Source organism: Telmatherina bonti, assembly GCF_933228915.1.
Source record: "Telmatherina bonti genome assembly, chromosome: 6".
Classification (NCBI taxonomy): domain Eukaryota; kingdom Metazoa; phylum Chordata; class Actinopteri; order Atheriniformes; family Telmatherinidae; genus Telmatherina; species Telmatherina bonti.
In genome coordinates, this window is record NC_136624.1 from 664,595 (window position 1) to 691,253 (window position 26,659).

Genomic DNA, 26,659 nt, shown 5'->3' on the forward strand with positions numbered 1-26,659 from the left:
AATGAGGAGACTCCCTAAAAGGACGGATTGGAGAGAAGGCAGAGAGCCACGGCAAAGGGAGGACAGAACAAGGAGACAGCGCTGGTGAGACCTGGTGTGTAGAAGGAGACCACCCTGAGGACTACAGATGGAGGCCCAGAGATGGTTCTGAACTGACCCGGCCAGGAGGAGATTGATTCAGCGCCTGCTAACAGCTAAATGAAGGGACGTGGAAAAGCTTGTGCACACACCAAGAGTGCAACTATTCTCCTTCTCCCCTCAAAGAGTATTTTATCTGAGCCACGTTGTTTTCTTCCCCCACAGTGGCGTGTTGGGTGATGTGCAGCTCCAGACCCGGTCTCTTGGTTCCCTGGAGAACTTGGAGGCTGGCTAAGATTTCCAGCAAGAGGCTCCGAAGGAAAGAACAGTTTTCTTTTTAGGTTTTAGCCTCTGGTCAGGTTGGGATGGAGAAACTCAACTTTTTTTTTTTTAAACTGTTTTTTTTTTTTTTTTTTGCTGGTATTTTAAATCTTCACACTGTGACAATATATTCTTTGAGAGGCAAACAGGAGCATGGAGTGAAACGCTATCTACATGGACACGAGTCAGATGATCCTACCTGCTGATGGCCATGGCGATAATAACCGGCTCCCAGCCAGAATACAGGACTTCTCTGGTGGACGGGATCTTCCGGGCTATCAGCACCCACAGCGGACACATGGCCACAAACGCCGCACACACCAGCGGGTTGGCGTAGTCATTGTACTCTGAGGGAGAAATGGTTTTTTATAAATACTTAAGATCAAAAGTTAAATGCATTTTTTTTTTCCTTTATATTTTTAGTAGTTGGGTAAATATTTTCTATAATTTTTTTAAGCAGTTTATTTTGCTTTGCATGATTTTATTGGGCATTCACTTGTCTAATGTTGGCAGAAGTAGCTGACACTTTAACAAAATGCAGTCCACACATGTTCTGAACATGTTCATGCAGACATGTGAGATTTATTTAAAAGCTGACGAGAACTGCATCTCGAGCTCTGGCACGTTTATGTTTTGTCCTCTAGGTGGCAGTGTTAAGGCTTACACTACAGGAGCCATCAAACCTCCAAAAACAAGATTCCAGCCTGCAGAGAGCTTCCAAGTCCCAAAAACCAGCCGTGTTTGTGTCTGAGCCAAAATTTCCCAAAAATGCCTGATACAGGAGTTTGATATATAAACAGCTGAAGGAGTTCCAGGGCGACGGTGTTGGTCTGTCCGCAGCACGGCGCTCAGGGAACCGCGGGGAGCTGGGTACTGCTGGGGAAAATGCTGTCACTGAACTAACAATGGAGTCAACAGCTGGAGAGATTCTCATCCTAAAACACAGCGAGATGAGGTGTGCCAGAGGCTGAGTCACACTTCACATCCCTCTCACCTCTACAAGGTGTGTGAATCATAAGGACAGGTTGAGGACCGTGGGGAGCTACAGGTGCACAAATCATGCAGTCGCCATGGAGAAGCTCATTTGGGCGGTTGCTCATGTGATCACTCGTATACTCAACGGATCAAATGCAGATTATTTTTCTACAGCTTGTGTCTTACAAAACAAGAGACTGAGCTAAATTAGAAGCGCATTTAAGGAGACGGAAAGCAGCCTCCTTTTCGTTTGACTCCTCTTGGATCAAGTCATTGGATCAAGTGTCATTACAACCATCTTTGTCTTTCTGCATTAAACTACTGAGACGACCGAATTATGGTTTCATCAGGTTTTCATATCGGGACACAAAATCCTCTGGTCTTCAGTCACACTGCATTGGAAACCACAGGTTCCAGTTCCAGGTTAGCCCCTTTCAAAGGCCAAACTAAAACCTGGAGAGCCTTTTCTGGAGAAGGACCCAGACTGTGAACAAACCCGACCCTGAAAACCAGACCGACGGTGGACTAACTGGACCCTGAAAACCAGAGCGGCAGGACCCAGACTGTTGACCCTGTAAAGTGAAACCTCATTCCTCCTCTGTTGTACAATCTGCGACTTGTCTTCTGCTCCCTGACTGAAGCTTGGAAGTCCAGGACTGCTGATCTTAGTGATGTCGCTCGTCTACCGACCGGCTTTAAGCACGGGATAAAACATTCATTTGTTTTGTTGGTTTTAGTCTCATTACTGTCAGGGCTTCTCATTGTATTGTTGGGTTTCTGGGGCCGTGCATTTTATTTATTTAGTTGTATTTTTGACTGCAAAGCACTTTGGGCAGCATGAATTATGGGAAATGTCATAAATTTGGATTTTTATTTAGTAAAGAAATAAGGTCTTTTATTTGTTTCTAGAATAATTTTTTCAGCATCCACTCAATGACTGCAAGGTGTCCAAACTTTGAGACATTTCTTCCAGTGAACATTGTCCTGACCATCTTCCATTTGTGAATTGTCTCTGTAGAATGACAGACTCAAGATGGTTCACGCTTAACTTTATAACCATTCCCAGACTGATGCAGCAACAATAGTTGCATCTCAGACGATTTTTATGACGTCTTTCCTCCTTTGCACTATCCTGAAGACACCTGAAGCTATTTTACGTTTATAGTGTGGTTAACATACTTCTCATTCAGTGGAGTAAAATCTATGTTTCAGTGTGACTGTTTTAGCAGTGCAACATTCATGAGGCTGGCATTACCTAACTCCTTGTAAAGCCCGGTTGAGATGCCTGCCAGCAGGGACAGGGTGATCAGGTCTCCGAGGCTAGCAGCGATGGGTGTGGCCACGTTATCGGGATTGATGCCAACTTTTCTCGAAGCAACGATCACACCGATCATGATGAGACCTGAGGGATTGCAAGTCAGAGGCTTCAAAACACAGAAAACATCTAGTGTGAAGTGTGTGTGACTATGATCCCTTCTGGCAGTGGTTCACAAGCTGGGGTCCAGGACCCACCAGGGGGTTTCCCAAAAGAGCGCAGGGGGTGCCTGGGACTTTGGCCATTCAGAGGAATTGTATTTAATGTCCAAATACTGGCACTGTTTTAACATATGTTGTCAATTTAACTTTCTTGAAGGACAGGGCTCGGCCACTAGACGCCGTTTATGGGGAGAATTTCCCTTCTGAAAACATAAAACAAAGCACCCCATGTTTTAGCACAGGGTGGGGTTTTTTAGTAGGTGCATGAAGGGATCCTTGAGGAACATAGGTTAGAACATCCCATCGAGCAGCTGTTCCATGGCTTGGTCACTATTAACTGTTTTCTGCTTTTCCCTACTTGGCTCGACTAAGTTTCAAGATACTTTTAGAAACTTCTTAGCATCTACATGGCCAGAGTTTCAGACAAACTGAGTCGCACCGAAAACATGACATCTACACTGCAGGCCACGTATCGGCCAGGTAGTTATGTCAATGGAAGAGCTATGGGAGTGAAAAGAACCCACCATCTTCAAAAACCCTGCAACGTACATGTATAACATTTTTTTCCAACTGCATATAAACACGACAAGAAGACATGCTGTAAACAGCTACAGCATGTAGCCTATACTGTCAGGTCAATGTCATGCATTGTGGGGGTAGAGTTGAATCAAGTAGATCTTAGTAGGTGCTGGTGGAAAAAAGGTTTAAATTGTTTTTTTTCCCTTCATTTTCATGAGAAGGTTTGCAGGATTAATATTGCTCAATAGTACAAATCTAATAAGCATATTTTATTTCCATGATGTGGTTTATAATTCTTATTTTACTCTACCTGAAAAGATAGTTAAAAAGCATTTAAAGTCCCACTTTAGCACCTATTAGGCCCCTCAAAACCAACCTATCTTCCTCAGACTTGTACATTGCAAATCAGAAAAGAAAAACATGTTTTTTAGCTGCTTGCTGGTTTGTTAGCATCTGCTTGCTAGCAAACAAGCCCAGTTCAAATGGCTAGCTATTAGTGCTCCCTTAGACGAGCTGCATGGCTACTTCTTTTACTTTAAGTTCAGCTGTAACTCAGCCTTTCTAAGGTTAGCCTTGACATTAAACTTCACATTAAACCCTGATGAGTAGCTGTGAACATAAATAGTTTCCTGTTTGGTGACCTTACCCAGAAGCAAAGAGGCAATGAAGGCAGTGGCCACGCTGGAGGCACACAACAGCACTGCATGGCCCAGCCTGAATTGTCCCTCTGGGATCCAACCAAAGATCACAGCAGCTATGGAAGCCAGGAACCCCACCACTGTGGCCTGGACCTGGACAAACACACGGACACTCACATTAAAAGGCTCCATGTAGCGCTCAGTTTCAGCCAACAGATGTATGCAGCTCTCCTGTTACACCACAGATGCCTACTACAATCAATCGGCTTTCAAAAACGTAAACTTTGCATAGTATTCATTTATATACAGTACCAGTCAAAAGTTTGGACACAGTTTCCTATTGGATTTCATGGGAAAGTGAGTCCAAACTTTTGACTGGTACTGTATATACTCCATAAAGTAACACTATAAGCTTCACTGAACACATGACTCCAGTCACTGCCGACTATTCAATTACCACAACAAGTAGTGGAATAACTAAATCAGTGTCCCCAAACAAACCAAAGCACCTGTTTGTCCATGTGTGAGTTCACACCCACCCCAAATATGAGATTAGGCTTAAAGTGTTAAAAATGGAGTGTTTGATATTACATAACCAGAGATCTACATCACACTTTTAAGATGCTCTTAAATGCTGCACAATGTTCTGATTACTGCTCTTCTCCTGGTTATTATATCCCAAGGCAAACATTGAAACATCTATAGAAGCCCCCTTTCAACCCACCAAAGCTGCCATAAGCTGTGAAGGAACAGAGACTGAACCCAGAGCTGCCTGGACACGAGCAGTGGATTGATCCTCCAGTGATATGAGCTTCATCCATCAGTTCTCGTTGATGCTGATCAGATTTCCATGATGAAATTTGAAGTTCTTTTTCTGTGGGTCATTCTTAAGCAATCTGGGCAGTGTGGTGGGGTGTACTGTCCTCTGGGCAGTGTTTCTCGCTCCTGCTTCTCTGGACCCACTGTTCTGCATGCTTTAGAGGTAACTCCACTTTAACATGCCTGAAGGAAATGAATGGCTTGTTAACAGGCTGCAAAGAGCTGGAAGAGGAGCTTAATTCATCTTGAGCAGGCGTGTTGGAGTAGGAACACATGTGAGACATGCAGGATGGAGAAACACTGCTGTCTGGGTTTTTGTTTTGGATTCATGCAAATGAACTGGACCCTGCTCCTCTCAGAAGAACCCTTCAGAATCTTCTGAAAAATGCTTCTGGATTCAAGGAACCTTTGAGTCCTCAGGCATCATTTTATGACAATTTTATGATAAAGATCAATGTGACCTTGGAAAACCTTTTTCCTCAGCAGAGTCTGCCAATGCATCCAGAAATGTAACCTGAATCTGGATTATACAAGGCCGAAGCAGGGGGCACGTGTCCTTTGGCCAGATGAGTCCACGTTTCAGAAAAACATGACACCTGCTGCATGAGAAGGCTGTTGCACAGAAAGGAGAAAATGACGCTTTGACGTCACAGCCTGGATGACTTTTTTACGTTTACAGGTAACCCCCATGCAGAAGCTGAGGAATCCTCATAATCTGTTGTCAAACTAGAATCCAGAATAAATTGAATAAATTAATCATCTTGCAGTGGAATATTCACACATTGGTCCTGAGTTCACAGTGATTTGTCCACTGACTTCAAGTTAACCTGTTATCTAGCTGTAGTTTGTTTAGTGGATGTCAGCAAGGTCCACTATGATATGTACAAGTTTTATTTACCTGGATAAGAGCCAAGTTCCCCATAATCATCTTCCACATGTCCTTGGCTGTGTCCATCTGGCCAATATTAGCCTGAAAAGACAGAAAACAGCACCATTTTCATCACTTTCCTGTGTGTGTGTAATGGTGTGTGTGTTTGCAGATGGGTCCAAACACATGCTATTGCATCTTGATCCCATCAGAACAATGAGATGTCAGTTCTCTGGACAAAGATACACTGATCTGACCCCCCCACCCTGCGGCCGACTCCACTTATCTCATCTCTCTTTCAGACTCTTATCCCCCCCCCCCCCCCCCCCCCCCCCCCCCACACACACACACACACACACATCAAGCATCAAGTGGCCAAGGCTACAGTGAGCGACTTTGTGTCCAGAGCAATGATCCAAATGGCCGTTCACAGCGAGACCGGCTCGTGTGAACTCCCTGCTTTGGGATGAATGAACCACAAACACAGAATTCTTTAGAAACATTCAGTAAAATCTAGTTTCCAATTGCGTTTGGGTAATCCCGCTCAACATTCAGGCCTTGTCCACACGGAGCAGGTAACTGACCCAACGAAGATAACCAGACCACGTTGGAGCCATGTGGAAGTGACGTCATGAGACTGAAGGTCATTCTGATTGGATGGATTAAAGGCGCTGCCGCCGTCTGAAGGTTTGATATGCTAATGGTTGGGTTGCTCTGGACCCTAACCTGCTGCAGGGAACCGGGGCGCACGCAGACCTGGTCTCCTATGTGATGTTTAGGACAGTCTCAGAGGCCGTTATGAGGTCAGAATAATGGAAATCAACGCGGTAATGCGTCACATCTCACACCTGTTTTCACCAGTTTAATGGAATTAGTTGATTCTAAAATGACAAGAAAAAAAACCCAAAACATCAGAAGACGGAAGAAAGCGTCAGTCCAGGTGATGAATCCAAATGCAGAGAAGATGGAGCTCTACAGGGATATCTGGCTTTTCTGCCTCCTGTCTGAAATGTTGAACGTTAAAAGGAAGAGCTGCAGTCCTGGTCTCTACAGGAGCCGAGACGTGAAACACTACAGACGTGTCCGAGTTCATTCATCTGGAACACAGAAGAACTGAAGTGCTTTTCAAACTGGGGGTCGAGACCCCATGGGGGTTTACAGATCATTTCAGGGGGTCATCAGATAACTGGAAAAGTAAATCATCTACATTTATTATGTAAATTTGTGAGTTTTATTAGTGCTGTTAGGATTAAACCAATACAGAGATAAATGTGTAAAATAAGCACCTTAATTTTTAACTAACAACACATAAGGAACAAAGTTTGTAAACATGCCATATAAAATATGATATAGCATTTTCCCCAGAAGACAAGCTGGTTTCAGGCAGGAAGGTGCCTTCTCATACCAAAAAACCAGTTTACCAGCCAGCCTTCTATGTGGAGGATGTCTGGAAGATTTACTGCACATAATCCCTTCATCGACAGGTGGAGGGAGAGACCGTGACGTTTCCATACGATGCCTCATTTGTGGGGTTTGTTTGAATTGGAGAAATGATCAGAAGCTGTAAAGTGAACAGTGATGTTGTCATGTTTTCTATTTGGGATTTGAACAGCGTTTGGTTTGGATGCTGATCTATAGGCTCATGTTGATCACGTTGCTATGCTACATGTAAGCATTACTGATTCCTGGTGTCCCCAGTTTGTGGACTGTAGGATCTAATGCTACCCCTTGCCACTGGTATATAATCTAGAAGAGGTCAGAAAAGCCTTATTATTAATCCATAATATAGAAACAGAAGGAGGAGTGATGTGAAAATGACTCACAAGGGCCTATATACACAGGGGAATGAATGACCTAATGAGCAGCAGGTAAGGCAACCAGCAAAAGAAAGCAGGGTCAATGAAAAGGAAGTCAGCAGCACTTAGCTGGTAAATATGCAGCTTTTCTTAAAGTCACTCCAGAGAAGTGGACTGATAAAGACCCCATGGACACGCTTTCCACGAACCACCGTGGACTTAGAAAAGTAACCAGATGTGCACATGATAATGATTGGGTCAGATACATTCCTAATTGACCAGGCACATCAGAACAAAGCTATAATAAATCACAAAGATCCTTGGAAGACGCAGTCCCCCGTGTCCGGGTTCACCAGATGGATCGTAGGCGTTCTGAGTTTGGTTTATTCTGCTCCAAGTTAATTCTGGTTGTTCTGCATGTCATCTGCACCCTCTGTACAATCAGAACCCTACCAGAACCCTGGTGTTTGGATGTTAATGAAGTGATTCACGGACGACATAAGATGATTTACAGGTTAAGTGTGCTTCAGGGAAGTAACAATACTTTTTAAGCTGTGGAGCAGATTCCCTGTTTGAAAGGCTAGGGAGTCTATGCTGGAATATCTAATTATTATATATAACATCCTTTTAATAATCTCAGTCAAACACCCAGATGCCAAACAGGTTAAGGGGTCTGAAGGAAATGGGATAAAAGAAGGAGTCATGTGAACTGGAACTCCAACAGCCTCTAATGGGGATTACAGTATTTTTTCAGCAATAAGCGCATTAGGAAACTTGCAGAGGTCTTAATCTGCTCATAATTGGTGGCAGTGTGGAAAGAAACATGGTCCTCCTGGGGCCAGCCAGCAGAGAGCTAAGAGTCATGCCAGAGGACCGGCACCAGCCCCGAACAAGCCCATGCTAATGGATCTCTGAGCCATTTCATGCTGAACTATTCAGAAAAGCTTCATTCAGTGGTGGAGCTCTGATAAAACAGTGTTGAACTGACTCCTAGCTCTGTCACTGAATAATATGGAAACAAGTCAGAGCGTTAATGAATCCCTTTTAAAACCCTGCTAACAGTTAAACCAGCTTGTAACCCAATGCTTTCACATTTCACGCTCAAAATAATACTTTCAAGAAAATCCATGATTAAGCTTAACCAGAGCATCAGCATGGCTAAACGGAACGCTTTCCTGCAGCTTCATGCAACTCAAACGAGAAAGAAGTGGAGATCTGAGACCTGTTGCAATCATTGTGCATGTCTTGCTAGGAACTGCAGAGTGAAGAAGTTGATCTCTATGTGCTGGTTTGCCCGCTGCTTGCAATGCGGATCACGAGCCAGTGTGTCGATTAGCAGGGCTGTAAAGTCACAGCTCATCCCTCTGGGTGGGTGTCCTCACCCAGAAGCAGACACTTCCTAAGCACTCTGGTGGGTGTCCAGATCCACCATTTTCTCTCATCTTCATCACCATCACTACCATGTTGCTAAGAGACCTCTATTTTCACCTGGACATGATGATGAAGACACTTCCTGTCAGACTTTCCACCAATCAGAGAGCTTAAACTGACGGTAACGTCCAATCAGGAGCAGCCAAAGATCAACAAGTGATGAGAAAAGCAGGAAAATAATGATCCTCTATGGCTGGAATAAAGCCAAGAAGACGTTTGGGATGCAGCTGAGGTGGAGGTGCTGCAGTGAGGATAGCAGGTAAGGGTTATTTGCTGGTGTTAATTGATCAGTCATCACATGTAAGTTGCTTTAGATAAAAGCATCTGTCAAACGACTGTAGAACAGAACAGAATTGAAAATCATGCCAGTGTTTGTTGTTCCCGTTTGTTTTCCATTAAGGAAACTGTTTTATCACGTGATGGCAACCCACATGCTCCATGCAGCTGCTGGTGTTGAAGCTGGCAGCAGTGCTGCTGCTTCTGGAAACTTCAACCCTCATGTGAGGCATGTTCCTGTTTTGCAAGTAGTATTTTCTAATCAGTAACAACGTGAAATCGCTAACATAAAGCTGTTGCTAAATGTTAGCACAACCATCAATTAGGCCTGTCACGGTAACAAATTTTGCTATACAATTAATTGTCTCAGAAATGATTGCGATAGACAATAATAATGCACTAAGCGATTATTGTTGTCATTTTGAGACCATTTTCCACTAAAATAACAATAATGCCATAATAATGCAAGTACACCCTTTCACAGATCAACATGCTTACATTTCTAGAGAAAATTTTGCCATGATGTGCAGACAAGACTTCATCCAGCCCCCAGTCTGCTAAAACAGATCAGGATTTCTCCTGCGGTTTTGGCATTGTGATGATCTGGAACATCTGGTCTCTAAACACCATCTAACACACTTACATAGTCTATGGTCAAGCTCATATAAGGGGACATGTTTGGACTTAACCAGAGATGGAATGGTAAACTGTTCATCCAGACATTCTGAAATGTTTGCAACCTTTTTCAAAATGTTGCCTTTTTAACAATATCAAAAGGTCGGCATGGCTTTACCGACCACGCCAGAATGCGCACCATGTTGCACGGTCCTGGTTGCATTTAATCTGTCTGTTAAACACCCCAGTGATCGTGAACTGTCGGGAAGATGGGGCTAGCCTGTTTGTTAAGGTCTTTTTTAACCGGCTCGTTGTATTGTCATGTTTAGTTCAGATTCTCTTAAAACAAATGCAGCAGATAAAAGAAAGTTATTGTGTCCAGTAAACTTATTGTGCTCATTTTATTCTTATCTTGCAAATAATTGACTTATTGCCACAGGCCTACCGTCAATCATGTACTGCCTACCAACTCAAAACAATTGCCACACACACACACTTCCTGCATCACGGTTCTGTTTCCATGGTATCGGATGGAGTTTCGACAGAAATATTTTCTGATCCTGATACCATTACTGTTGGCAGACTTGTTGATTACTTCAGAATCAGTCCAACTTTCGGGCAACTACACTGTCTTGGCATCATCTTCAGTCACCAGAGGTTTGGTCCACATCTGACCTTTTAACACCCAATTATCTCCAGACAGCAGATTCAGTGTTTTTAATCTATATTATATCAATTTATGAATTCATTTTATTTTTTATTACATATCACAAATACAAGATATTTATAAAATGATTTTTAAGACTGTAACTTATATAAAACTCATATAAAAATATTTTAGATTTAACTTTACTTTTATTTATTTTAATTATTTACATATTTTTATTTATGTGACATTTTTATACATTCTTGGTCATTTACATGTGTTGCATCTTACAGATTTTAATGCCTCCAAACCATGGAACATTTCATCAGAAATATCTGATGTGAAACCGTATTCATGTCATGATCACAGGACATTGTTTTAAACATACATACGTGTACATTTCCACATGTCAACATTAATACTGGCCACCTAAATTTTACTCCTAACACAAAGTAAATTCATTTCTGAACATTTTCATATTTCCTAAATTCTTCCCACAAGCCGGATCGGACCCTCTGGTGGGGCAGTTTTGGCCCCGGGGCAACATGTCAGATGCCCCTGGCTTAAAGGTAAAAAGTCTATTGACATGAATACTTTGCCAGGTCATTTCATGATAAAGGACTGAACGTGATGAGCTTTATAAGAAGATGGAAACGCCTGGACACACTGCGTACTCTGTAATGGCAGCTGCTTCTTACCGCTGTGGAAAGCCTGGAGGCCAGCGTCATCTCCAAGTTGCCTTTGAGCCCGAGCAGAGCAGGAACCAGAATGAAGACCTCCGACACCTCCGTGAACACCGTCCAGTGCTGCAATGATCAGATTGTAGAGTCAGTAAGACAAACACGGCCAGATTGGACTGAGGTTTCCCATAATCTTTCATACTGGTTCAGTGGTAAACTCTTGTTTAGAAGAGTCTTAACCCTTAACTGCAGCCTAAACACAAGGAATAACTGCCCCATGCCTCAGTCTCCGTTCAGGGCTCTCTACACTTCTCATCACTCCTTACCATATTCTGCATTTCACCTCTCAATTCATAGACTCCAATATCATAGATTAATATCCAAACCAACAGAATTCCAGGGTTCTATGATAATAACAGACTGTCCTGTTTATAGGGAGAAGCCATGATGGTTGTTTAAGAGCTGCGCAGAGCACCGCTGAAGACTGCTGCTAAACAAAGTTTTGTTGTATCTTACTGTAAACAATAATAAAGCCTCTATTCTATTCTGTTCCATTCTATCCTATTCTGTTCTATAAAATAGACACGAGCTATATTACAAAGAAAAAAACCATTTTAAATCTTCTACTAGCGCTATATTTTGCTGCTTTTCTGAAGCAGGAAATGATTAAAAAGTTGTAGCATGCCACAAAATAAACTGCTGAAAGGTACTTTGTATGTGTGAAACACAAAAACCCCTGAAGTGGTCAAATCTTTCAGCATGTAATGTAACTTACAATTTCACAGAGGTATGAGAAAACACTTGATTGGGTGTTTTAGTCTTTTGCTTATGTCACTTCATTTTAGTGACTGCAGAAAACCGGTGATGCAGCCCAGTGCAACATGGAGCGTGTTACACATACCCATCCTGTGTTAACTATATGATAAGTGACAACATGTAATCAACAAAAAAATTGAATTATTTAACCCTTTAACACAATATGTGTCCATCCTGTTTCCAAGATGTATTAGTTAATGTAATGGAAATATATATACAAAGAGGTTTTGTTTATTATTTTATTTACAGTTTCAGTACATTATTGTTTGGATCAGGCTTTAAGGGGTTAAGCGGCAAAGCTTTGCACTTTTCATTCTGAGTATGGATTAACTTCACTCATGCATCAGTTTCCAAGCTGAGAACATACTCTCTGCTGCAAGCACAACTTCTAGCAACTTTCTTTTATTTCTAATGAGTTAAAACCTATGTTGGATCAACGGTCCACCTCACAATTCGGGATCCAGTTAATCAGTGATATGCAGGGTGGTATGACGCTGCCAACAAGCTCCGCATGCTACGCCGTGCTGTACAACTCGCTTTACTCACAGATTAGTCAAAAACTCCTCCTCACTTTCAGCAGTTGCTGCCATTCAGGTTAGTATAAAAGTTAAAGGTTGCTATGTGCATCACTCCAAGTACTCCAAGATGTGTGAGATGAAGTCAACTAGAAAATAGAAACAAAGCTAACTAGAAGTGAACTAGAAACAAAGTAAACTAGAAACTAACTAGAAGTTAACTACCCAGTCACCAAGAGGCTAACTAGAAGTTAACTACAAACAAAGTCAACTACAAGCTAACTAGAAGCAAACTAGAAACACAGTCAAAGATAAGCTAACTGGAAGTTAACTAGAAACAGTAAACTAAAAGCTAACTAGAAACACAGTCAAAGAGAAGCTAACTGGAAGTTAACTAGAAACACAGTCAACTAGAAGCTAACTAGAAACACAGTCAACTAGAAACTAACTAGAAGCTAACTAGAAACACAGTCAACTAGAAACTAACTAGAAGTTAACTAGAAACACAGTCAACTAGAAGCTAACTGGAAGTTAACTAGAAACACAGTCAAAGAGAAGCTAACTGGAAGTTAAATAGAACAGTCAACTAGAAGCTAACTAGAAGTTAACTAGAAACACAGTCAACTAGAAGCTAACTAGAAGTTAACTAGAAACACAGTCAAAGAGAAGCTAACTAGAAGTTAACTAGAAACACAGTCAAAGAGAAGCTAACTAGAAGTTAACTAGAAACACAGTCAAAGAGAAGCTAACTAGAAGTTAACTAGAAACACAGTCAAAGAGAAGCTAACTGGAAGTTAACTAGAAACACAGTCAACTAGAAGCTAACTAGAAGTTAACTAGAAACACAGTCAAAGAGAAGCTAACTGGAAGTTAACTAGAAACACAGTCAAAGAGAAGCTAACTGGAAGTTAACTAGAAACACAGTCAAAGAGAAGCTAACTGGAAGTTAACTAGAAACACAGTCAAAGAGAAGCTAACTGGAAGTTAACTAGAAACACAGTCAAAGAGAAGCTAACTGGAAGTTAACTAGAAACACAGTCAAAGAGAAGCTAACTGGAAGTTAACTAGAAACACAGTCAACTAGAAACTAACTAGAAGTTAACTAGAAACACAGTCAACTAGAAGCTAACTGGAAGTTAACTAGAAACACAGTCAAAGAGAAGCTAACTGGAAGTTAAATAGAACAGTCAACTAGAAGCTAACTAGAAGTTAACTAGAAACACAGTCAACTAGAAGCTAACTAGAAGTTAACTAGAAACACAGTCAACTAGAAGCTAACTAGAAGTTAACTAGAAACACAGTCAAAGAGAAGCTAACTAGAAGTTAACTAGAAACACAGTCAAAGAGAAGCTAACTGGAAGTTAACTAGAAACACAGTCAACTAGAAGCTAACTAGAAGTTAACTAGAAACACAGTCAAAGAGAAGCTAACTGGAAGTTAACTAGAAACACAGTCAAAGAGAAGCTAACTGGAAGTTAACTAGAAACACAGTCAAAGAGAAGCTAACTGGAAGTTAACTAGAAACACAGTCAAAGAGAAGCTAACTGGAAGTTAACTAGAAACACAGTCAAAGAGAAGCTAACTGGAAGTTAACTAGAAACACAGTCAAAGAGAAGCTAACTGGAAGTTAACTAGAAACACAGTCAACTAGAAGCTAACTAGAAGTTAACTAGAAACACAGTCAACGAGAAGCTAACTGGAAGTTAACTAGAAACACAGTCAAAGAGAAGCTAACTGGAAGTTAACTAGAAACACAGTCAAAGAGAAGCTAACTGGAAGTTAACTAGAAACACAGTCAAAGAGAAGCTAACTGGAAGTTAACTAGAAACACAGTCAAAGAGAAGCTAACTGGAAGTTAACTAGAAACACAGTCAAAGAGAAGCTAACTGGAAGTTAACTAGAAACACAGTCAAAGAGAAGCTAACTGGAAGTTAACTAGAAACACAGTCAAAGAGAAGCTAACTGGAAGTTAACTAGAAACACAGTCAACTAGAAGCTACGAGCTCTCAAACCCTGACGGATCATGTTCAACGTGGCCAAGATGTGACTTAGCGACCTAAGTGGGACCCTGAATGAAATCTAGAGGCCTCCCAGTAACTCCTTCCTGGCTACTGGCCAGGCTGGGAGAGATGGGTTCCCAACGACTCTGGGTTTATGACTGTCATGAAGTCCTGCTTCTATTCGGCTTCCTGCAGCTTTGTGGTCTACTGCAGCCGTCAGGGATTGTTGATGCCATTGATCTAGCTCCAGCAAAAAGTGCTTATCTTTGGAGCTGGTCCCACAGGCCTCAAGCACTAGCAGTCCGGCCTGCCTGGAGCTGGATTGATATTCTGCGAGGCTGACACAGAGCAAAAACAGAGACGAATTAAATAGGGAGTGAGAGGTTTCTATTTAGACTTTGTACCAAAACTGCTGCCCTGCGATAGCGCCCAAGATGAAGAGGTCTGATATGGACTGTCCACACATCAGCATTGGTTGTAGGTGTGGCAGAAAATCTTCAGTGTCTGTAAACTGCTTGTCCTCTTCCCTTAAGCTGTCATTAGGCCAATCACAGCTCCTTTTCAGCAGCCAGCCCCTTGGCCTGGCTCACGGCCTTCTGCCAACCCAGCAGCCTTGTGAGCACTCCTCTCCTCTTTAGAGTTGCATGTTTTCAAGCTTTCCTCTCTCTCTACTTCTGTCTCACTCCCCTATCTCCCTCTTTGACTCCCCTGTGGTGATATATGTTGTTGTCTCTATGGAACACTGGCTCTGAGCCAAACAAGCCCTCCCTCCTCACGGCCACCTCCTCAGTTCTAGGAACTCCACTGGACAACCCCAGTACCTCTGTGTACAGACCTATAGGAGCTCTGGTATGCAAACCCCACGAGAGTCTGAGTAATATGGCCCCGTTTTATTTGGGATCACTGTACTTGCTGTACTGAGTGGGAAGCCAGACCTGTTGGTGTGGAGTGTCAGTGTCACAGCAGCTCCATAGAACCGATTGGTGTCCGTTTCATCTTCCTGATCTTGCAGCATTGAGGGTACAGTTGAGGTGTAGCCTCATGTGCTAACACATGCTATGCCATATCAGATTAAGCATGAGGGAGGCATTAGCTAGATTCAAAACATCAGCAGTGGAAAACTTATCATAGAGGATTTCTTTCTAATGAATTCATCAATACTTGAGTTTCCAGATGCAGTATATAAGAACAGAGGCCTTCCTTGACAGAGTGAAAGACTCCCCAGAGCTTGTGCTAACACAACGACACGGTAACACGCTTATCATTTCAGAATCTATTACTCATATCCTAAACAATCAGAGATATTACTAGGTTTTATTAACTATGAGCTGGCATGTTGTCAATGATTGTCAGGATCATAGCAGCAAGCAGAGATGGAGAAACTGAGCACAATGCACATCCTACAGCAGCCTGCTGTGCACTGTAAAGAAGAAACAGTGCCCTTCTTTAAATGTGCATTTATATTCTGGGTGGAATTTGTCAAACAAAACGCAGTAGAAACCGTGAGAAGCAGTTTGGCTTTGGACATGAGCTGATTGGGGTTTGCCTGGCAGTACTGAGCCAGCTGGTAGGCAGATGATTCAGTGTGGACGAATTAAGCCCACGTTTTGGTTTTCCAGCGGTTCCTGGGCAGAAATGCAGGTAGGTGGATGTGGTTGGACCAAAATGATTTCTGGAGGGCAGCAAGGGGTTGGCTGGTGTCAAACGATTTCCCGTTTACTGGGGTTTGTATTTTTAGACCGTTTTTGAGGCTGAAGCGGAGTCCTACTTCTTTTATTTGGGTGTTTAGGTCTACAGACGCCACAGCTCAGGACAGACAGCTACACCACGAGGCAGACATACAGAACAATAACAATATGCTGTACGAACCCTGCTTTTTCTGTTGATTTCACCTACATAACCTTTGCCTCTGGCATTTCCAAGACAGTTAGCACTAGGCAACATTTACATACTGCTCACCCTTGGTATAGTAAGTTGTGGCATCAGCAGAGAGAAATCTGACACCATTTGACTACCAAACAACTGAGCAGAACTATGTAGAAGTCCTTCTTCTGCACCAGACTGGCCAGTGGGTATTTCATCATCAAAGAGGACATTTTTCTTTCAGCAGACATTCTTCATCTGTAAGAAATGACTGGCTCGCATCCCTTTGTCCTGTAAGGACTCCACTGGAATGGAAACGACGACTGAAGAGGCTTTCGAATCATCAACATAAGCTTGACAAACTTAGGATGGTTAAATCTGACATGTGACTTGCACTTGTGTCCTGCATCAAATTCATGGTCAAACTTGTAAAAGGCTGTCTCAATCCCTTTTTTCCATATAGGATCACAAACTTAACCCTTCAAATATGCAAGCAAGCAACAGCGCGGTCATCAGCTGTTTCCAGTCAATTACAGCTAAAGCTGCTAAATAAAAGTATCTAAATGTCTTAGTTTTGCTATTTAACTTGTTCATGATGTAATCTTATTGTGAAATTTTCCTAAAAGACAACAAAGCATCTACACTAAATATAATCAGTATGAATTCATATAACATTATTCCTACATCAAGATTTTTTATCAGTCTAATTTTGCATTGTATGAATTGGTACTGGGGGTCCACAAACAGTTTTTTTTTACATTAAAATGAGGTTTGTAAGACAAATATGACCTCAGACTGTGTAAAATCATTCATTTTAGGATTTATTAAAAAAATAAAAAGATACTTTCAAAACAAGACCAGACATTTTGGATAAATACGAGACTGGGAGACATTTCTAAAGTATAACTTGTACTCTTTGACTTGAAATGAGAGTAAAATAAAGTGTTAAAGTAGATTTCAGCAGAGGAATAGCTGCAGCTTGACCAAAGCGATGAGAGATAGCGAGGACAGATCGAGAGACAATTACCCTCCTGCAAGGACAGGGGGGATTAGCTGAGTTAGCATTTCACGGTGTCATGGAGGAGTATTAGGCAGCGAGGCGACCTGCTAGAGGCTCAGCCGAACTCACATGGCATCTCCAAGCAGCAGTAATAAAGCCTCTTCCCTGTCTCACATTGCAGCAGTGTGATGACAGGAAAACTTTGGGAGCCGTCTCCCTCTAGCTCAGCCATTTCAGGTGCTCAAAGAAAGTAAGCTCATTCCCCTGCACCCTCCCTCCTCCCTGAGCTGAGTTTCTGAGCGTCCACCGTGCTGGCATCAGTATGCATGTACACAATGTACTGGTCCTACTGGTCCAGCTTTATCGACTCTACAGGCCAGATAGGGTGCAGTGAGACATTCTCACAGCAAAAACAGGAGAAACAAAGTGATTTCTTCCCAGTCCCTCTGCGTTCAACAAGCAGCTTCTACGTCAGACTAGAAAACATGACACGTCATTAGCAGACACATTATGTACCAGGAGGTACTGGAAGCAGACAGGCCTGCCATGAAGGAGAAAGGGGTTATGTAAATACCCTTATCATGCAGGACAGCTACTCTGTCCAAGAGTCACTGCTGGCAGGACATTAGATGAGCCAATCACAGCGACGAACACAGGGGAGTCATCTTGCTCAGCCATTTCATTCATACGCTCCAGGGATGACCACGAGACAGTACATGTTCTGATCACTCACCTGGACAATGTCCAGCACCATTCCTGCCGCCACCGTCCCGAACCCGGCCAGCAGGAAGGGGAAAACCACCTGCAGGCCGATGGAAAAGGACGTCTCCTTGAGGGGTGCCGATGGCTCGGGGCTCTGATCGGTGCTGGTGTCGTCGCTCTCGTTGCTCTGGCTTGCATTCTCCAGGAGAGCATCCTCCTCCCGCTGACCCTTGGCATTGGCCCGACAGTCCATGGCTACCACAATCTCCGACCTCTCCTCGTCCTCCCCAGACTCGCTGGGCCTTTCTGTGAACGATGGGACCTCCCTGAGCTCGAAATCACCTCCGCTCCCTGGGCTCACTTCTTCTGGGCCTTTGGTGAGGATCACCGGGTGGACAGAGCAGTTGGAACCGAGGAAAGCCGGGGTCAGGGGGCCTCCCTCCTTCTTCATGTCAATGCCCCCAGAGGACATGTCGATGTCGGGGAGTTTGTCTTGTTCTTTCGACCAAAGTACCATGCGGAGGCCTTGGATAGGTGGTGGGCTAACACGAAAAGATCAGGTGCTCGACTGGATTTGGGGAGTTCTGAATGGAAACGCCTGATCTGGTTTTGAACCTGATCGGTCCAGTTGTTTTATCCCATTAAAGAGGCTCACAGGGAGAAGACGGGGAAAAGCCTGCTCCGCGGGTAAAGACTTGCAGCGAGGCACATGCAGCCGTGCGTCTGCAGAGCCCGTGTTCCTGTCGGTGCTTTGGGAGCAGAACCAGTATGTTCTCCATTCACTGCAAGGTACTCAAGGAAGGCCGGCGAAGAAAGGGCATGGCGCTTCAGAGCCGAGGAGAGGAAAACAACAGGCTCCGTGACTCACCACAGAATTCCCCTCCAGTCACACGTAAACAGTCCCTTAAAGTCCAGGACAAGCTGAAGAAACAAAGCGGTCAGTCCGCTGTTCACACGAGACCGGCCTGGGAACGTCTCACCTTACACCACGTGCTCTGCTGGAAGTTTTCACTGCAGATATTTAAAGATCTGCTGTGTGAGGATAGAATTACCGGCTGAGAGAGAAATGTCCAGCCATAGCAGACCTGGGGAAGGAAGACAATCATCGGTCAGTCATCTGAGAGGAACAGAGTCCAGTTTCACCACTTTTCAGCACAAAACAACATTTAGTATCTAAATTATCATTTTAAACATGAATCAATGTTGTGCCCCCCCCCCCCCCCACTCCCCCATTAGAGACAGCACAAAGCCCTCATCCCACAAGACAAAACAAATCAGACCATCAACGGTCAGAAAACCATAAAGCCACCAGAGACGCTGCTGCCACAGACATGTCTCACTGTCTTCTGACATTATCTAGTCAACCTGGGCTTTAATAATCTCATCCTGCACCAGATTTCTTCCAGGGGGCTAAAAATACCCCCCCACCATGGGAGGAGCTGCAAACATCCTGGCAAAGCACAGTTTCCCTGGAAGATTGTTCCCATCAAGGCTGGAAGTCACTGTCCAACACAGGCTGTATCACCAAAAGGAACCTCAGCAGACCAGCCAAGAGCAGGTTGCCAGGTCAGTAAAGACATGTTTACTGGATGGAAGCAGGTTGCCAGGTCAGTACAGCCATGTTTACTGGATGGAAACAGGTTGCCAGGTCTAAACAGTGATGTTGACTGGATGGAAGCAGGTTGCCAGGTCAGTAAAGCCATGTTTACTGGATGGTAGCAAGTTGCCAGGTCAGTAAAGCCATGTTTACTGGATGGAAGCAGGTTGCCAGGTCAGTAAAGCCATGTTTACTGGATGGTAGCAAGTTGCCAGGTCAGTACAGACATGTTTACTGGATGGAAGCAGGTTGCCAGGTCAGTAAAGCCATGTTTACTGGATGGTAGCAAGTTGCCAGGTCAGTACAGACATGTTTACTGGATGGAAGCAGGTTGCCAGGTCAGTAAAGCCATGTTTACTGGATGGTAGCAAGTTGCCAGGTCAGTACAGACATGTTTACTGGATGGAAGCAGGTTGCCAGGTCAGTAAAGCCATGTTTACTGGATGGTAGCAAGTTGCCAGGTCAGTACAGACATGTTTACTGGATGGAAGCAGGTTGCCAGGTCAGTACAGACATGTTTACTGGATGGAAGCAGGTTGCCAGGTCAGTAAAGCCATGTTTACTGGATGGTAGCAAGTTGCCAGGTCAGTACAGACATGTTTACTGGATGGAAGCAGGTTGCCAGGTCAGTACAGACATGTTTACTGGATGGAAGCAGGTTGCCAGGTCAGTACAGACATGTTTACTGGATGGAAGCAGGTTGCCAGGTCAGTACAGACATGTTTACTGGATGGAAGCAGGTTGCCAGGTCAGTAAAGCCATGTTTACTGGATGGAAGCAGGTTGCCAGGTCAGTAAAGCCATGTTTACTGGATGGTAGCAAGTTGCCAGGTCAGTACAGACATGTTTACTGGATGGAAGCAGGTTGTCAGGTCAGTACAGACATGTTTACTGGATGGTAGCAAGTTGCCAGGTCAGTACAGACATGTTTACTGGATGGAAGCAGGTTGCCAGGTCAGTACAGACATGTTTACTGGATGGAAGCAGGTTGCCAGGTCAGTACAGACATGTTTACTGGATGGAAGCAGGTTGCCAGGTCAGTAAAGCCATGTTTACTGGATGGAAGCAGGTTGCCAGGTCAGTACAGACATGTTTACTGGATGGAAGCAGGTTGCCAGGTCAGTACAGACATGTTTACTGGATGGAAGCAGGTTGCCAGGTCAGTACAGACATGTTTACTGGATGGAAGCAGGTTGCCAGGTCAGTAAAGCCATGTTTACTGGATGGAAGCAGGTTGCCAGGTCAGTAAAGCCATGTTTACTGGATGGTAGCAAGTTGCCAGGTCAGTACAGACATGTTTACTGGATGGAAGCAGGTTGCCAGGTCAGTAAAGCCATGTTTACTGGATGGTAGCAAGTTGCCAGGTCAGTACAGACATGTTTACTGGATGGAAGCAGGTTGCCAGGTCAGTAAAGCCATGTTTACTGGATGGTAGCAAGTTGCCAGGTCAGTACAGACATGTTTACTGGATGGAAGCAGGTTGCCAGGTCAGTACAGACATGTTTACTGGATGGAAGCAGGTTGCCAGGTCAGTAAAGCCATGTTTACTGGATGGTAGCAAGTTGCCAGGTCAGTACAGACATGTTTACTGGATGGAAGCAGGTTGCCAGGTCAGTACAGACATGTTTACTGGATGGAAGCAGGTTGCCAGGTCAGTACAGACATGTTTACTGGATGGAAGCAGGTTGCCAGGTCAGTAAAGCCATGTTTACTGGATGGAAGCAGGTTGCCAGGTCAGTAAAGCCATGTTTACTGGATGGTAGCAAGTTGCCAGGTCAGTACAGACATGTTTACTGGATGGAAGCAGGTTGCCAGGTCAGTACAGACATGTTTACTGGATGGAAGCAGGTTGCCAGGTCAGTAAAGCCATGTTTACTGGATGGAAGCAGGTTGCCAGGTCAGTAAAGCCATGTTTACTGGATGGAAGCAGGTTGCCAGGTGAAGGAGACGCATCTCAGGTGCTACATGGAAACACCTGGAAAGTTCTGATTTCTGCCTGGAGGATGACGTCAGCCTTCATAATGAAGCCTAACTCTACATGCAGCTTCTCTCCTCCGGCTGCATGTTGCGACATCCGCGCGCGCGCGTGCGCTTCCCTCTGCTTAGTAGTCCGGACCGACCCCGCCGAACCCGACATGGCTGAACGGACAGCCGTCATGCCCGGCTCCCGGCGCGGTGGGGCACCCTGAGGCTGCGGGGTCCCCGCCACAACCCGAGTCCGGGACCGGGACTCTGGTTTCACCCTCCCGGAGGAAAGTGTTCAGAGACAGAAGCGCCTCGCGCTGCCTACCTTCAGTCCACGTGAGGAGAAGTGATGATCTGTGTGCGCACGCGGCTGACTGCTGGCTCTGGTAGCGCGCTCAGGCTGAGGTGCGCACGCCTTAAGTACGTTCCCGGCGGCGCGCAGTGGCTGAAGGCTGGCTAATGGTTACCCCCCACCTCACTGTGTCCCGCAGCTGCCCTCCCCCCTCTCCCCCTCTGGACTGACGTTACACACTTCCTCCCTCTCGAGCACGTGTGTGTAACTGCGTGGTGCCGATCTCCTCCGTAAGCCCAGTAATGTCCAACCAGTCCAGAGACCAGTTGGACTTTAACAGCATGAATGGTCACTGATCCACAGACATGAAGGATAAACACTGGGCTGACCGGAAGTGTTGGGTAACAGCTGGACATGCAACTGGGATCCAGCCTCAGGACACACACTACCAGTACACTACCAGTCAAAAGTTTGGACACACTTCCCTGTTGAATCCAGTGGGAAAATGTGTCCAAACTTTTGACTGGCAGTGTGAATACCAGATTATGGACATGTTCATGTTTCAGGTTTTAAACTACTGGAAACTTCCTGCTCCCAGGTAAAACCACGTCATACCCACCCTGTCCTCATGGGGGCACTCGGTTCTTCCATCACTGCTGACATGGTGGTACAGTGGTTGCCAGGACTTGAACTCTACGGCACATACATCATGTCCAGAGGTTCTTCTGGTGCTTCCATCATCTCCATGGAGAGTTTGGAGAGAAAGATAATCAACATGCTGGATGATCGCTGCAGGAAGACCTCCTGACCCCCAGAACCAGAACCGCATGTTTGTCCACAACCATCTGGTCTTCACTGGGAAGAGGGGCAAACGGATCCACCCCAGAACCAGGACCTCAGCAGATCTGATGGAGGGACGGATCCTCACCAGAACCAGGACCTCTGTGGGTCTGATGGAGGGACGGATCCTCTCCAGAACCAGGACCTCTGTGGGTCTGATGGAGGGACGGATCCTCTCCAGAACCAGGACCTCTGCGGGTCTGATGGAGGGACGGATCCTCTCCAGAACCAGGACCTCTGCGGGTCTGATGGAGGGACGGATCCTCTCCAGAATCCGGTCCTTGGCGGGTCTGATGGAGGGACGGATCCTCTCCAGAGCCCGGTCCTCGGCGGGTCTGATGGAGGGACGGATCCTCTCCAGAACCAGGACCTCGGCGGGTCTGAGGGAGGGACGGATCCTCTCCAGAACCAGGACCTCGGCGGGTCTGATGGAGGGACGGATCCTCTCCAGAACCCGGTCCTCGGCGGGTCTGATGGAGGGACGGATCCTCTCCAGAGCCCGGTCCTCGGCGGGTCTGATGGAGGGACGGATCCTCTCCAGAACCAGGACCTCGGCGGGTCTGATGGAGGGACGGATCCTCTCCAGAACCAGGACCTCGGCGGGTCTGATGGAGGGACGGATCCTCTCCAGAGCCCGGTCCTCGGCGGGTCTGATGGAGGGACGGATCCTCTCCAGAGCCCGGTCCTCGGCGGGTCTGATGGAGGGACGGATCCTCTCCAGAACCAGGACCTCTGCGGGTCTGATGGAGGGACGGATCCTCTCCAGAGCCCGGTCCTCGGCGGGTCTGATGGAGGGACGGATCCTCTCCAGAGCCCGGTCCTCGGCGGGTCTGATGGAGGGACGGATCCTCTCCAGAACCCGGTCCTCGGCGGGTCTGATGGAGGGACGGATCCTCTCCAGAGCCCGGTCCTCGGCGGGTCTGATGGAGGGACGGATCCTCTCCAGAACCCGGTCCTCGGCGGGTCTGATGGAGGGACGGATCCTCTCCAGAACCAGGACCTCGGCGGGTCTGATGGAGGGACGGATCCTCTCCAGAACCCGGTCCTCGGCGGGTCTGATGGAGGGACGGATCCTCTCCAGAACCCGGTCCTCGGCGGGTCTGATGGAGGGACGGATCCTCTCCAGAGCCCGGTCCTCGGCGGGTCTGATGGAGGGACGGATCCTCTCCAGAACCCGGTCCTCGGCGGGTCTGATGGAGGGACGGATCCTCTCCAGAACCCGGTCCTCGGCGGGTCTGATGGAGGGACGGATCCTCTCCAGAGCCCGGTCCTCGGCGGGTCTGATGGAGGGACGGATCCTCTCCAGAACCCGGTCCTCGGCGGGTCTGATGGAGGGACGGATCCTCTCCAGAGCCCGGTCCTCGGCATAACTGTAGCGATGTGGGATTATCTGGACAGAGAACGAAGCAAAAGGCAGAAAATCCATCAACTATCCTGTAACGAATTGCTGTAAAAAATACAGTAACACTTTCCAGTAAGGGACTGGTTCGCCATGACTCCGTATTAGGCTGTGAACATTGGACAACTGGGTCACGTGCAGAGCTGCACTGTGGGAGGTCAGCCAGCAGAGCAAGCAGATGAAGTGATTTCCATTACTGAATTTATAATTAAGCACATATGTCCTTAATTCTTGAGATCCTGTTTGGCCATTTTTATTATTATTCCACCAAATTTTGCCGTGCTACTCCTCCTGCACCATTCAAGTCACTTCAATCATTCAGATCTTCAACCCTGCAGCTCCTTCAGGACATGTGTGCTACGCATGTATGCTATGCATTTTTTTTTTTATTTTAAATCTTTGTAGTTTTTTAGATATTTAGCATTTTGTAAAAATAAATTCAGCCTTGTGATTGGATGAAAGTCCTTCCAACCAAATGTGGATTGGACCTTGCAAAAATTCAGCACAGTGATTGGTCAACAGGGTTTCAGAGCTCTGCACCGGTTTGCAGTGTCTGGTTCATCAATTTCCTTCTGTGCCTTTCCTGCAAAATATTTGAAACGCTACTATTGTATTGAAATCTGTTCCTGTTATTGGACGAAACAGAATTCAGCTCAGCAATTTGTGCACTGGTACACAGGTACACATACAAGGCACTAGTTCAAATGCAGCATTTAACATATAGCTCTGTTGTCCTTTGTTGGCTGTTGCTTGTGTGATGGCATGCAGTTCTGCAGACTGCTCAATGTGAACTATTGGTCTGAGCTGCACACTTTAAGAAGCAAAGGAATTTATTTGCAAATGTCCCAGTTAAATATGAAGGACTTGTTCCAACAATGCTCCCTGCAACATTTCAACACTCTGATAGATCTTAAACACATTTTTTAAAAAAAGTTTTTCACATTGAACAAAGTCGATCACATCTTTACTGGAGTTTAGTTACATTTTGCACGTTTTTACAATCCTGCTAATTACACCCTGCTGGAAGTGAAAAACAGATGCGTTCCAGTCCCAATTGGAAAAAATGTAAATGCTTTTTCCGAGTTGTAACACAGCATACTGGTGGTGTAGTGACTAGGTCAGTGTTCTGCAATACAAGAGATCATGGGTTCAAACCCTGTTGTGCGCAATTAGAAAAAATGTCACTTGTGATTTTTGTTTTTTTTCAATTTCTTATACTGATACAATTTCATTTCAATCATTCAGCATAGTTCAATAAATGGGCATTCACATTTGTTATTATTATTATTATATATTATTCCGCCAATTTTTGCCGTGCTACTAGTCCTGCAAGTCATTTCAATCATTCAGCTCTTAAACTATGCAGCTCATTCAGGACAAGTGTGCTCCGATTTTTTTTTTTTTTTAAATCTTTGTAGTTTTTTTTTTAGCATTTTGTATAAAATAAATTCAGCACAGCGATTAGTCGATTTTTGCATAATGAGCTGAAAAATGCTTCAATGGGGGTTTGGAACTCTGCACTGGTTTGCAGTGTCTGGTTTGTCTCAGTCCCAGTTTCCATTGTCTTTTCATGCAAAATCTTTGAAACGCTACTCCTCCCACACCTTTTGCCTCACTTCAACCATTCAAATATCAAACTCTTCAGCTCATTCAGGAGATATGTGCTATAACCTCTGGTCATTGTAACATTTAAACTTTTTAAGTTATTCAAGTTTTTGTTGTAGCAACCCCCAAGGCCGAATTAACCCCTAAATCAGATAAAAACTCATGACTTTCTACTTCAAAAGGAAGTCCATCCATACATCTCCAAAACAGAGCTCAATGAAAGCCCTAAAAATCAGATCCATCATAATCCAGTAGACAGGCCTCCACGTTAAACCAGGAACCCTGCTGGTTTTATCTTGTTCCTGGTAGGACATGTCTACACAGACAGACTGTGGCACCCTTTTGAAGTTGGACCCTGGTAAGAGCCTGTTGTCCATCACCCCAGGAGATCCCTTTGTATCCACAGCACACAGAGACCAGATTCCAGAGCAGAACCTTTAAGCTCTGAGTTCTAAACTGTATAAAATACTGGATGTATCCTCAGCACACCTGGATAAATGGACTCTCCTTCCTTTCTAAATTAATCCAAGACTTTAACCGTTTTTCAGATGTGAAATCCACAGAAGTTAGCAAGTTAGTTAATTTCTGTGATTCCTTGGATGGAGCAATGGTGCCATCTAGCAGACACCTTCGAACAGGTTGAGATATGCATTTCAGGCTGATTAAATACACAGTGATTAACATTATATGCTGTTGTTATTAACGACTCTGACTCAAAGTAAGAACTTGTTGTGTGGAAATGATTTCTTGACCCACCAGGTCTGTGGAAAGAGAAAATCATGAAGTGTATTTGAAATGTCCTGTTAACAAACCTTTTCCCCTTTGGACAGCAGCAAAACTGTTTTGCTTATAAACAAGGTTCATGTTTATAAGGATCATTCATACTTAATCTATAAATGGATTTTATAGACATGTTTTGAGGTTGGAA

The 26,659-nt window shown here is 44.8% G+C and overlaps 2 protein-coding genes across 2 annotated transcripts in view; both read right to left on the reverse strand.

Moving 5' to 3' along the window:
• The window catches only part of slc41a1 (solute carrier family 41 member 1), a 30,508-nt gene extending 8,544 nt beyond the window's left edge, over positions 1-21,964 (reverse strand). The window contains exons 1-7 of the mRNA XM_079241574.1: positions 21,921-21,964; positions 18,066-19,119; positions 11,157-11,264; positions 5,725-5,796; positions 4,016-4,160; positions 2,630-2,776; positions 599-746 (exon numbers count right to left, since the gene is read on the reverse strand). Of these exons, the coding sequence (XP_079097700.1) occupies positions 599-746; positions 2,630-2,776; positions 4,016-4,160; positions 5,725-5,796; positions 11,157-11,264; positions 18,066-18,551 (1,106 nt within the window). The 5' untranslated portion in view covers positions 18,552-19,119; positions 21,921-21,964. The remainder of the gene's footprint in view (positions 1-598; positions 747-2,629; positions 2,777-4,015; positions 4,161-5,724; positions 5,797-11,156; positions 11,265-18,065; positions 19,120-21,920) is intronic.
• LOC306757709 (uncharacterized protein) overlaps positions 1-26,659 on the reverse strand; it is a gene marked incomplete at its 3' end in the record, with an annotated part of 493,032 nt that overhangs the window by 73,436 nt on the left and 392,937 nt on the right. The gene's annotated exons all lie outside the window — the stretch shown is intronic.